We start from the raw sequence: 14,297 nt of genomic DNA, 5'->3' as shown, positions 1-14,297 counted from the left end.
TCTGTCACCCAGGCTGGAATGCAGTGGCGCAATCTTGGCTCACTGCAAGCTCTGCCTCCCAGGTTCACACCATTCTCCTGCCTCAGCCTCCTGGGCAGCTGGGACTACAGGCGCCTGCCACCACGCCGGGCTAATTTTTTGTATTTTTGGTAAAGACGGAGTTTCACCGCATTAGCCAGGATGGTCTCAATCTCCTGACCTGGTGATCCGCCTGCCTTGGCCTCCCAAAGTGCTGGGATTATAGGCGTGAACCACCGCGCCTGGCCAACTGCTTTTTCTTTTAAACTTTTTTTTGTGATGACATACACATAATAGAAAATCTACCACTGTAACCTTTTTTTTTGAGACGGAGTCTCGCTCTGTTGCCCAGGCTGGAGTGCAGTGGCACAATCTCAGCTCACTGCAAGCTCCGCCTCCCGGGTTCATGCCATTCTCCTACCAGCTACTTGGTAGGCTGAGACTACAGGCACCCACCACCATGCCCAGCTAATTTTTTGTATTTTTAGTAGAGACAGGGTTTCACTGTGTCAGCCAGGATGGTCTTGAACTCCTGACCTTGTGATCTACCTGCCTTGGCCTCCCAAAGTGCTGGGATTACAGGCGTGAGCCACACTGTAATAATTTTTTTTGTTTGTTTTGTTTTGTTTTGTTTTTTTTGGAGACAGAGTCTTACTCTGTCACCCAGGCTGGAGTGCAGTGCCACGATCTTGGCTCATTGCAAGCTCCGCCTCCCGGGTTCACGCCATTCTCCTGCCTCAACCTCTCCGAGTAGCTGGGACTACAGGCCCCCGCCACCACGCCCGGCTGATTTTTTGTATTTTTAGTAGAGACGGGGTTTCACCATGGTCTCGATCTCCTGACCTCGTGATCTGCCTGCCTCGGCCTCCCAAAGTGCTGGGATTACAAGCGTGAGCCACCGCACCCGGCCCATTGTAATCATTTTTAAGTGTACAGTTGAGTGGCATTAAGAACATCCACACTGTTGTGCAACCATCACCACCATCTACCTCCAGAACCTTTTCATCTTTTCAAACTGAACCTCTGCACTCATTAAGCACCAGCTCCCTAGCCCTCCCTCCCGTCAGGCCCTGGTAGCCACCATTCTACTGTCTCTATAAATCTGACAACTCTAGGTATCACTTATCAGTGGTGTCACATCTTTTTTTGTGACTGGCTTATTTCACCCGGTCTTTGAGGTTCATCCATGTTGTAGCATGTGTCACCATTTCCTTCTTTTTATTTTATTACTTTTTTGAGACAGGGTCTTACTCCATCACCCACGCTGGAGTGCAGTGGGGCGATCTCGGCTCAATGCAACCTCCACCTCCTAAATTCAAGCAATTCTTGTGCTTCAGCCTCCCCAGTTGCTGGATTACAGGTGAGTGCCACCACGCCCAGCTAATTTTTGTATATATATATTTTTAAATAGAGACGAGGTGTCACCATGTTGGCCAGGCTGGTCTCGAACTTCTGGCCTCAAGTGATCCACCCACCTTGGCCTTACTAAGTGCTGGGATTACAGGTGTGAGCCACTGTACCCACCCAGAATTTCCTTTTTTTAAAAGCTGAATATTATTCCACTGCTGTATACACCATATTTTATTATCCATTCACCCATCGATGGACACTTGGGTGGTTTCCACGTTTTGACTATTATATATAGTACTGCTATAAACATGGGTGTATAAATATTTGTTTGAGTCCTTGCTTTGGATTCTTTTGTGGAATCCAAGTGGAATTGCTGGATCACACAGTAATCCTATGCCTAATTTTTTGAGAAACCACTAGGCTGTTTTCTATGGTGGTTACATTCCCACTTGCGATGTAAAAGGGGTTCCGATTTCTCTATAACCTCGCCAATGTGCTTTTCACACAAAAAAGTTAAATATTGTTTCTGATTAAAAGCGACTCAGAAAATCCTAAAAGGATTGTATGGAACATTCTTTAGAGGCATTTTTCCGCAGCAACACAGTTATTAAAGTTGGTTAAATTTACTCTCTTCAATGGTTCAATTTCCATGTTATCCAGTAGAATTTACATTGTTATATTATGGTCTTCTCTAATTTAATCTCCTTTTCTTATTGAGGATTTCTCTTTACTAGTAGTACCATCCATTTGATAGCACTCAAGGTTGATGTAGCTCACAAATAATCATATGCTAGTCAAAAGTTAATAGAATGGCTGGGAGCAGTGGCTCACGTCTGTAATCCTAGCACATTGGGAGGCCGAGGCGGGTGGATCACTTGAGGTCAGGAGTTCGAGACCAGCCTGGCCAACATGGTGAAACCCGTCTCTACTAAAAATACAAAAACTAGCCAGAAATCGCTTGATCACGGGAGGCAAAGGCTGCAGTGAGCCGAGATCATGCCACTGTACTCCAGCCTGGGCAACAGAGCAGGACTCTGTCTCAGAAAGGAAAAAAAAAAAGTTAATAGAATGTTTTACCTTCATTACAACACACAGAAGGTATGATGAAAAGATCTTTCACTTTATGGAAAAGATGTTCCTATAAAGTTAATAGTAAAGTAAATCCTGTCAATTCTATTTCTACCTCTTCCACTTTCTCCACAGGGAAAGTTTCCCAAATTTAGCTGGTTTTTGGTGCAAAAGAGGTACAGCTGACATTCTGGTCCACAGCATACTGGATAATGTTAAAGTTTCATCTATTTCCAGCTCTCCTTCCTCAGATCACTATGTGACTTTTCATGCTCTAGATTCTCTGAATGTATAAAGTAAATAGAATTTTGAATCTTAGCTTCTCTTCTCCTAATTTTTGGATGTTTAAAATAAAGAATATCTGTACCTTCAAGAGCTAGTAGTAGGCTAGCAATTAGATGAAAAAGAGTGGAAAGAAAAAAGTAAAACTAGTCTATTCACAGACGGCATGATCTTTTGTTGAAATACTAAAGAATCGGCCGGGCGCGGTGGCTCATTCCTGTAATCCCAGCACTTTGGGAGGTCAAGGCGGGCGGATCACGAGGTCAGGAGATCGAGACCATCCTGGCTAACACAGTGAAACCCCGTCTCTACTAAAAATACAAAAAAAAAAAACAACTAGCCAGGCGTGGTAGTAGGTGCCTGTAGCCCCAGCTATTCGGGAGGCCGAGGCAGGAGAATGGCGTGAACCCAGGAGGTGGAGCTTGCAGTGAGCCACTGCACTCCAGCCTGGGTGACAGTGAGAGACTCTGTCTCAAAAAAAAAAAAAAGCTATTATTTTAAAAAGTAGTAAGCCAGACTTTTTAGTCCAATTTATATAATTTTTTTTTTTTTTTTTGAAACGGAGTTTTTGCCCTTGTTGCCCAGGCTGGAGTGCAATGGCGCAATCTCGGCTCACCACAACCTCTGCCTCCTGGGTTCAAGTGATTCTCCTGCCTCAGTCTCCAAGTAGCTGGGATTACAGGCACCCGCCACTACGCCCAGCTAATTTTGTATTTTTAGTAGAGACAGGGTTTCTCCATGTTGGTCAGGTTGGTCTCGAACTCCCTACCTCAAGTGATCCACCCACCTCGGCCTCCCAAAGTGTTGAGATTACAGGCATGAGCCACTGTGCTTGGCCCATTTATATAATTAAATTACATAAAAATATTATGCAGAGACAGCAGTCTTTTTTTTCTAATCAAATCATTTTCCTTACTGATACGTGTTAAGCCCAGGCCCTTTTAAGTGATCCCATATAACCTCTGCCTCCTGGGTTCAAGCAATTCTCCTGCCTCAGCCTCCTGAGTAGATGGGATTATAGACGCCAGCCACCACGTCCTGCTAATTTTTTTTTTTTTTTTTTTGAGATGGAGTCTTGCTCTGTCGGCCAGGCGAGTGCAGTGGCTGCATCTCGGCTCACTGCAGCCTCCGCCTCCCAGGCTCAAGTAATTCTCCTTCCTCAGTCTCCTGGATAGCTGGGATTACAGGCGTGCACCACCATACCTGGCTAATTTTTGTATTTTTAGTAGAGATGGAGTTTTACCATGTTGGCCAGGCAGGTCTTGAACTCCTGACTTCAGGTGATCCGCCCACCTCAGCCTCCCAAAGTGCTGGGATTACAGGTGTGAACCACCATGAGTATTGCCTTTTTTTTTTTTTGAGACGGAGTCTCGCTCTGTTGCCAGGCGAGTGCAATGGCACGATCTCGGCTCACTGCAACCTCCACCTCCCGGGTTCAAGCAGTATTGCTCTTTTAAAAGATGGAGCTCTCTGAACTAAAACCTCTCTCAAGTAATACCTTGAAGTGGCCTATACTTTATAATATAGCACATAATCAAGACTTTCAAATGCTAAGTGTATCAAGAAATTGTATAAAGTTTAGATCTTCTTTGTGGTCCCCATTAATGTACCCTGTTCAGCTTCAGGAGTCATTTAAACACAATTAAGGGAATCTCTGGCTCCAGGAAACTTGAAGCCGCTCATCCATAATGCAGTAGTGAACTCGTGTCCTCAACTGACTCAGGCCTGTTAAGAACTTAAGAAAGGCGGTCTCCATAGTTACACACAATAACAGTTGGCGAAAAGCCAAATCTGTTACATAATCCAAACTTCTAACTAGCTTGATGTTTACAAAACTTTTCTGGAACAATTAAGATCCTACTATAAATGGTATATTTCAGCTGCAAAATCAAGCCCAGAAGGATCCAGACTCATTTTCCCATAGTCACAAACTTTCATTTAGGAAAAAAATGGGAAAAAAAAAAATCAGGGTCTTGTTTGGAGCATTTTATTCTCTTCACTAGTTTTATATCATAATATGCATACCACAGACTAATCCAAGACAAATGTCTCATCTGAACACTGCAGTTCCTAAAAGATAGACAGGAGATCACTAACATGTTACTTTTCAAAGATGAAAAAGGCACTTGAAAAAACAAAAAGAGGGCTGGGTGCGGTGGCTCACACCTGTAATCCCAGCACTTTGGGAGGCCGAAGTGGGCGGATCACAAGGCCAGGAGATCGAGACCATCCTGGCTAATATGGTGAAACCCCATCTCTACTAAAAATACAAAAAAAAATTAGCTGGGCGTGGTGGCAGGCGCCTGTAGTCCCAGCTACTCAGGAGGCTGAGGCAGGAGAATTGCTCGAACCCGGGAGGCAGAGGTTGCAGTAAGCAGAGATGGTGCCACTGCACTCCAGCCTGGGCGACAGAGCAAGACTCTGCCTCAAAAAAAAAAAGAAAGAAAGAAAAAACAAAAAGAATGTATCTCAGCAGCTTAAATAGTAAGAACTTTGCTGGAAAATATTAAGCCAGAAGATTTTTAATTTTTTTAAAAGCAGATACCTGAAATACATATACTATTACTCTGTCACATTTAATAGCAGATACCTGAATCTGTTAACATATTGCCTTTTTGCTTTTTAAGTAACTATTAAAAAAAAAAGATAGGTTCGAGATAGGTTCTTCAATAGAGAGTATTTTTTCTTTAACGGAATACTTTAACAGAATAGAGAATATTTTTTCTCTGAATTTTGAAAAATAAACTTTCTATAAACAAATTCTGTTCTCTGACAAGTCTTTTAAAGTAGTATTCCCCAAATGAGTAAGACTATTAATAAGCAGACAACTTTTTTTTTTTGAGACGGAGTCTTGCTGTGTTGCCCAGGCTGGAGTGCAGTGGCGCAATCTTGGCTCACTGCAAGCTCTGCCTCCTGAGTTCACGCCACTCTCCTGCCTCAACCTCCTGAGTAGCTGGGACTACGGGCGCCCACTGCCACACCTGGATAATTTTTTGTATTTTCAGTAGAGATGGGGTTTCACCGTGTTAGCCAGGATAGTCTCTATCTCCTGACCTCGTGATCTGCCTGCCTCGGCCATAAGCAGACAACGTTTAAACTAATGACCATGTTATTTGCATGGGTTTTTTTTCTTTTCTTTTTTTTGAGATGGAGTCTCGCTCTGTTGCCCAGGCTGGAAGGCAGTGGCGTGATCTCAGCTCACTGCAACCTCTGCCTCCCAGGTTCAAGTGATTCTCCTGCCTCACCCTCCCTAGAAGCTGGGATTACAGGCATGTGCTGCCACGTTCGGCTGGTTTTTGTATTTTTAGTAGAGACGAGGTTTCACCATGTTGGCCAGGTTGGTCTCTAACTCCTGACCTCAGGTGATCTACCTGCCTTGGCCTCCCAAAGTGCTGGGATTACAAGGGTGAGCCACTGCGCTCAGTCTTGTATGGGTTTTTGAATAACGAAGTGTCTTCCAAAAATGTCAACAGGAAACTAACACGGGCTTTGTAGATGAGACAAAAGCCTGTACCCTTGTTCTTGTTTGATCACTTACTAGATAAAGACCCTCTCTGTAAACCATCATCACTGCCGTTAGCTTAGAGATGGTTAATGAAGAAACAGAAAGCTGTACAATAATCCAGGTGAGAGAGGATGGTGGCTTCAACCCACATGGTGGCAGCCTGAAAAGGAGCCACCCTCTGTTAAGCCCCCCTAAAGCTTCTTAAGTTGGTATATTGCTTTTATGTAAGACCTGAGTCTAAAAGACTCTGCTTTTAGAACTTATTAACAGGAAAAGATACACATTTCCCCGGAAGAGTGAGTATGCTTTCTTCACATGAGAATTATGTAATAGGATATCCCCCCCCCTTTTTTTTGCCTTTGTTAAGAGATAAGACTTTAAAGTTTAAAAAAACAAAAAAACCAAAAAACCTTGTGTTTAAAAGCAGAGAGTAGCTATTATAATGACAGCAGCTTTTATTATTTACATGGAGGGAGGGTGTTAAGCCCTTTATATGCAATACCTTCCTGACATGCCAAAACTCATGCATTCAATTTGTGTGGAATGCTTGCTATGTGACAGGCAACATTCTCGATGCTTGGGGACGATTTCAGTAATTAAAAGAAACCAAAGTCACTACCTCCAAAGAAGTCCCATTGAAAGGGGTGGTGAAGAGGGAGAAAAGAATAGAAGTAAGTAAACTACACTGTATGTTGATGGATGTAAGTGCTACGGATAAAAATAAAGCAGGAAGGCGGGCTGGGGTGTTGGGGAGAGTTTGCTTTTAAATAGCATGGTCACTGTAGGGTCTTCCTGCAAGGTGATGACAGCGGAAGTCAGCCATGCAAACAATGTCTACTGCAAACACCCTGCGGTGGGAAATGTTCCTGGCCTTTTAAAGGAAGAAAAAGGAGGCTGGAGAGGCAAAGGGGAAAATAGGAGATGAAAAGTCAGAAGTAATGGGAAGGGTGACAATCGTGTAGAACCTAGTAGGCCGCAGGGATAGCTGTAGCTCTTACCCAGAGGGAGACAGCAACTCTGAGCAGAGGATCTGAGCAGAGTTCTCTGGGTGCTCTGCTGAGAACAGACTGAGGGTAGAGGGCAGCAAGCTTTCAAGCCAGAGCAGTCAGGAAGCAAATGCACCAATATAGGTGAGATACAGTGGCTTCCATCAGGACAGTGGTGGAGGAAGTAGTGAAAAAGGGTCAGATTCTGTATTTATTTTGAAGGTAGACTTGAAAGGATTTGCTGCAGGGCTGAGAAATAAGATCTAAGGATGAATATGAAGCTTGAGATCTGTGTAGCTGGAAAGATGGAGCTGCCTCTAACAGAGACAGGGAAGACTCTGGGAGCAGCAGGTTTTATGGAGTTCTATTTTGCTCATGTTACTCTTGGATGGCTAATAAACATCCAAGCTGTCAAACAGGCAGCTGGATGGAGCGTGTGAGGCTCAGAGCAGAAACGCTGCCAGCTTACAGATAGTATTTACAGCCATGAAACTAAGTGCGCCCACAGAAGGAGTGGCAGTAGCTAGAGAAGGCCAGGGTCTGGGCCCTGGACCCTCCAACAGCCAGAGGTTGTAAGGCTGCAGCACAGCAAAGGAAACAGAAGCAATAGCCATGGAGGCAGGAGGGTGCAGTCTTAGGAGTCTCTGAGCTGGCAACTGCTGCTGCCTTCTCAGAGAAGCAGCAGAGGCTCAGCCTTGGGTCTGGGGCTTGTTCATTTCTTACTTTACTTTAGCGGCTTCAAGTCTTTCTTAGAAACAAGGTGGATATACATTGAACGTGACTTTGGGCATGTCACTTAACCCTTAACCTGCATGTCCTCTTCTCTAAAACAGAGCTAACGTCACGCCTGAGTACTAATCTGCTAAGGTTGTGAAAAATCAATGAAATACTACCACGTAAAAGGAGTTTTCTTCATAAATGTATACACCTACTATGTACCCACAATTTTTTTTAAAGTAGTCCTTTACTTGAAAGTTATTAAACAGTTGTGTGAGAGAATCTTTCTTTGACACAGGGTCTTATTCCATTGCCCAGGCTGGAGTACAGTGGCACAATCACAGCTCACTGCAGCCTTGATCTCCTGGGCTCAAGGACATCCTGTCTTACGTAAACTGTGCCTAAAAGTGCTAAATGTGTGGTTTTTGCAACAGAGCACCTGCATTTTATTATGTCTTTTTCTAACATTTCCCAAATACATTTTTACAATGATAAGTAGTTTTCTTGATAAATGTCTGTCTTGAACACATTCTTGCCCAAGAATCAGTTTCAGAGATCTGAATATCATGCTCAGTTATATTCAACTCCTATGCTCAGCCTCCTGAGTAGCTGGGATTACAGGTGCATGCCAACATGCCCGGCTAATTTTTTGTATTTTTTGTAGAGATGGGATTTTGCCACATTGCCCAGGCTGGTCTCAAACTCCTGGGCTCAACCAATCCATTTGCATTGGCCCCTCAAAGTGCTAGGAATACAGGCATGAGCCACTGTGCCCGGCCCAGAATTTTAAAAATATATAATAAAGGTGAGGAAATAAAGCTTAAATAAAATAGCTCTTGGGTGAAAAGTGCCACTTTACAAACACCTTTCCAACAAAACATTATAACTAAAATTTTACTTAATAATGCCATTGTTTGTATTTTGATGCCAATAAAATAAACTGGTTTTAAAGTATTCATGCCGAGCGCAGTGGCTCACGCCTGTAATCCCAGCACTTTGGGAGGCCAAGGCGGGCAGATCACCTGAGGTTGGGAGTTTGAGACCAGCCTGACCAACATGGAGAATCCCTATCTCTAATAAAAATACAAAATTAGCTGGGCGTGGTAGCACATTCCTGTAATCCCAGCTACTTGGGAGGCTGAGGAAGGAGAATCGCTTGAACCTGGGAGGCGGAGGTTGTGCCGAGATCACGCCATTGCACTCCAGCCTGGACAACAAGAGTGAAACTCTGTCTCAAAAAAAAAAAAATTAATTAATTAAAGTATTCATATGTAAGTGATGGCTCATTATTGTGTAGCTGTGGCTGTATTAACCAACGAAGCCGGTGGGACTGTAATGAAAATAGTTTGTCTTTTGTGTGGTGTGGAAGTTGTTCCTGTATTAAAACATGCAGTGGCCTTTTTCCTTTGATTTAAATTTTACTAAACAATTGCCCTAATTGAGGGGAGGGAACAGATACAAACAGACACACACACAGACACACACACACGCACAATCTCTTATCGGGGGGTGGATTTACTGGAGAGTAGAAAGCCATAAGAATCCAAAATGTTCTAAAATCAGGAACTTTTTGAGTGACAACATGATGCTGAAAGAAATGCCCATTGGAGCATTTTGTATTTCTGGACTGGGGATGCTGAACTGGTATGATGAAGCAAATATTCCAAAATCCGAAATCCACATTGCTTCTGGTCCCAAGCATTTTGGATAAAGGGACACTCAACCCACATATCCTGTAAAACCTAAAATGGAGAAACATTCCCATTTACCTTCCAGGCTTGGCCCTGTTGACACCCACACTTTTGGGTAACAGTTCCCCAGTTACAGTAAATCCAAATTCACTAGTCATGAGTTATTTGGCAAAAGGAAGTTCATTTTGAATGTTACTGAAGTAACATTACCTGTCTCAGTTTCCTTATGTCCAAAGCACTGCATGTTCCTTAGAAGAAAGGTGTCACCTAGGACACTGGCACTGCCTAAGCATGTGAAAAGGCAAAGCAGGAGGGGTGTTCTCACAGTCCGGTCTTGTGGGGGGCCATGGACTCGGATCTGTCCTGAGAGCAAAGTGTCCCTCCACATCTCTGTGCTTCTGTCCCTCCTGTACCCACCCCCAACCTTCCTGCCCAGTGTCTCCACTCCTCTTCTTAGCATTTAATTTAAAAACCTGATTCTCACCCAGACGCAGTGGCTCATGCCTGTAATCCCAGTACTTTGGGAGGCCAAGGCAGGCAGATCTCCTGAGGTCAGGAGTTCAAGGCCAGCCTGGCCAACATGGTAAAACCCTGTCTCTACCAAAAATACAAAAATTAGCCAGGCATCGTGGTGCACGCCTGTGATCCCAGCTACTCGGGAAGCTGAGGCAGGAGAATCGCTTGAACCCAGGAGGCAGAGGTCTCAGTGAGCAGAGATCGTACCACTGCACTCCAGCTTGGGTGACAGAGTGAGAATCTGTCTCAAAAAAGAAAACAAACAAACAAACAAACAAACAAAACCCCCAATTTTCCTGGAGTCTTGGACACTGATCTCCCTGTTCCCTCGCTGGGCTTCTGATGCTCTCACTTGTCCCTGGCATCTGGTCTTGCTGTTCAGTTTTGCTCAGTAAGCTCAGATGTACCTTTGCACACATTTGGCATGAATGCCCGAGTGACTCATAGTTGGGTTTTACAAATAAAACGTACCTAAAAATAAATTAAGCACTCTCCAACTCATCCTGCCTCATCTAAATTGTGCCTAAAAGTGCTAAATGTGGCCAGGTGCGGTGGCTCACGCCTGTAATCCCAACACTTTGGGAGGTCAAGGCGGGTGGATCACAAGGTCAGGAAATTGAGACCATCCTGGCTAACATGGTGAAACCCTGTCTCTACTAAAAATATAAAAAAATTAGCTGGGCGTGATGGCGGGAGCCTGTAGTCCCAGCTACTCGGGAGGCTGAGGCAGAATGGCGTGAACCCGGGAGGCGGAGCTTGCAGTCAGTGGAGATCGTGCCACTGCACTCCAGCCTGGACGACAGAGTGAGACTAAATCTCAAAAAAAAAAAAAAAAAAAAGTGCTAAATATGTTGTTTTTAAAACAGAGCATCTCCATTTTATTCTTTTTCTAACATTTCCCAAATAAATCTCTACACTGATAGCTTTCTTGATGAATGTCTTTCTTGAACACACTCTTGCCCAAGAATCAGTTTCAAAGATTTGAATATCACACTCAGTTAAATTCAACTATTATTTATAGAGCATCTCAAAGTACAAGGTCCTGAGCTAAAAATCAGATATTCAATCAGTTCTCTTCTGAATTTGATTTTACCTTAAGCATAGACTGATAAGCCAAATTTGACTTAAGAATATTTGGCTACTTTATAAGCAAATGAACTATTTTTTCTACAGTAAAAATAATAAAATGGGCAGGTAGCTCAGGTATAAAACAAATTTTAAAACCCATTTTATTAAATATAACTTTTCTATACATTTAAAAATATTTCCCAATAAAAAGCAAAAAAAAAAGCCAGCATGGTGGCTCACGCCTGTAATACCAGCACTTTGGGAGGCTGAGGCAGGCGGATCACCTGAGGTTGGAAGTTTGGGACCAGCCTGGCCAACATGGAGAAACCCCATCTCTATGAAAAATACAAAATTAGCCGGGCATGGTGGTGCATGTCTGTAGTCCCAGCTACTCGGGAGGCTGAGGTGGGAGAATCGTTTGAATCCAGGAGGCAGAGGTTGCGGTGAGCCGAGATCGCGCCATTGCACTCCAGTCTGGGCAACAAGAGTGAAACTCCGTCTCAAAAAACAAACAAACAAACATTTTGTTTCCTTTAAAAATATTCATGGCTGGGTGCGGTGGCTCATGCCTGTAATCTCAGCACTTTGGGAGGCCAAGGTGGGCAGATCACCTGCAGCGAGCCGAGATCGCACCATTGCACTCCAGCTTGGGTGACAGAGCGAGATTCTTCTGTCTCAAAAAAAGTAAATAAATAAAATAAAATAAAATATTCAGAACTCTTCTGTTGTGCAATTTTTAAAATTTTACTCTACCACCTCTTATCTTCATTTCCCTCAAAAGCTTTGAGCAAGAGCGACAATGTGATGCAACAATTTACACGTGGATTTTTGGTTTGCTTTGCTAGGTAGGTTTACTTTAACTGCCCTGGATGATGGTCACATGTACACTGGGACCCCCGCTGCCAGGGGAGCAAGGTCAGAGCTCAAAAGTATTGGTAAAGAAATCTAATTCTTAAGTTAGGACCAAGGCTATGCAAACAGAACATCACATTTGATAAGCTTGATGAACATTCTGTGTTGACAGTGGCGGTACAGGGTGTGCAGGTGGCATGAGCAGAGAAGACTGAACTTACTTCAGCACCTGAAAGAGTCCAGGTGTCACGGATGTTGGTCTCACCATTCCAGCTCCACTAATGGTCCCCAGATGAACCTGAGGATAGTAGACTGTCCGGAGAGCTAATCTTGAAGACTGCAACCGTGTCTTAATGACTTCCAGTGGACAAGTGAAAATAGCACCAACTGTGCCTCCACACCTGTAAGAAGGGAAACCAAAGCAGATCAGAGAAGCTATGCTAAGTTTAGCTTTTCTCTCTTTAAAACTAGAACACGCCAGGCACGGTGGCTCACACCTGTAATCCCAGCACTTTGGGAGGCTGAGGTGGGCGGATCACGAGGTCAGGAGATCGAGACTATCCTGGCTAACACAGTGAAACCCTGTCTCTACTAAAAATACAAAAAAAAAAAAAAAATTAGCTGGGCGTGGTGGCAGGCGCCTGTAGTCCCAGCTACTCGGGAGGCTGAGGCAGGAGAATGGCGTGAACCCAGGAGGCAGAGGCTGCAGTGAGCCGAGATCATGCCACTGCAACTCCAGCCTGGGTGACAGAGCAAGACTCCGTCTCAAAAAAAAAAAAAAACAAAAAAAACTAGAACACAACAAAGGTTAATAAAATTAGTTGAACCTCAGCACTTTGGGAGGCCGAGGAAGGTGGATCACCTGAGGTCAGGAGTTCGAGACCAGCCAGGCCAACATGGCAAAACCCCATCTCTACTAAAAATACAAAAATTAGCTGGGCATGGTGGTGCATGCCTATAATCCCAGCTACTCAGGAGGCTGAGGCAGAGGTTGCAGTGAGCAGAGATCTCGCCATTGCACTCCAGCCTGGGCAACAGAGCAAGACTCCATCTCAAAAAACAAAACAAAACAAAAACAAAAAAGTTGAAATCCCAGAGCTAAAGGGTAACTACTATTCCCACATTAGCACATCCTTTGGGGCTTTCCATTCTTGGCATTTTCACCTAACCCCTTCCCAGTATCTAGGTATTCTGAGTGCCCTTTTATAGCAAATTATGCACCTGCTTCATCATTTGCAATGGCTTCTACTATCTCTACCTTATCAATTGATAAGATTTTAACCAATTTCCTACTGTTGGACATTCATGTCATTTCTAATTTCACTACCATGTTGCAATGAATACTCTAGAAAAGTATTTTTGCACAATCAAACAAAATAGTTCATTCAGGTGAAGATACTATTTTGAAAATCAATATTTACCCCAATACAGACCCGTCTTAAAATTTGATTAATTACTTTCGGCCAGGCACTGTGGCTCACACCTATAATACTACCACTCTGGGAGGCTGACGCAGGTGGATGACTTGAGGCCAGGAGTTCGAGACCAGCCTGGCCAACAGGGTGAAACCCAATCTCTACTAAAAAAAAATACAAAAATTAGCCGGGTGTGGTGGCACATGCCTGTAATGCCTGTAATTCCAGCTACTGGGGAGGCTGAAGGCAGGAGAATAGCTTGAATGCGGGAGGCGGAGGTTGCAGTGAGCCAAGATTGTGTCACTGCACTCCAGCCTGGGTGACAGAGCAAGACTGTCTTAAAAAAAAAAATCTGATTAATCACCTTCAACGATGAAGTCCTTGTGTTTCCCTCATTCACAACTAATCAGTTAATCCTGTGTTTTCATTACTCACACTGTCTCTCTGGATCAGGGTTCCCCTAAGCCAATCATTTGAGTATTGCCCTTATAATATATTCATATCGAGATATTACCTGAATTACTATTTAAGTATTTTTCTTCAAGGCAACTCACTTATTTATCCTAAAATACCTACTTCCATCATCTCTTAAACAATTCTACCAATGAAATAACATGTTTGATGGGCTAGTTATAATTAACAATGTCAAGGGCCATAGACACATCCTCACTCATGCCCACCAGTGACACAGGCCTCACTCTGGAAAACATCGCTCTATAATCTGATGAGTTCCTCAAGATTCAGACCTGGGGCCTTAATTATCTTTCCATCCCTGGCATCAGGGCTCAACAAGTTCCGAAACAGTATTTACTAAGCAAAGGAATTATTC

General features: G+C 43.7%; 1 protein-coding gene across 1 annotated transcript in view; it reads right to left on the bottom strand.

The window, feature by feature from the left end:
- Positions 1-14,297, bottom strand: part of SLC25A33 (solute carrier family 25 member 33) — a 41,472-nt gene that overhangs the window by 15,214 nt on the left and 11,961 nt on the right. The window contains exon 2 of the mRNA XM_003274326.3: positions 12,275-12,454. Within this exon, the coding sequence (XP_003274374.1) occupies positions 12,275-12,454 (180 nt within the window). The remainder of the gene's footprint in view (positions 1-12,274; positions 12,455-14,297) is intronic.

Source organism: Nomascus leucogenys, chromosome 24, assembly GCF_006542625.1.
Source record: "Nomascus leucogenys isolate Asia chromosome 24, Asia_NLE_v1, whole genome shotgun sequence".
Taxonomy (NCBI): domain Eukaryota; kingdom Metazoa; phylum Chordata; class Mammalia; order Primates; family Hylobatidae; genus Nomascus; species Nomascus leucogenys.
The sequence above is the reverse complement of the archived record's forward strand: the minus strand, read 5'-3'. Positions and strand labels throughout refer to the sequence as shown.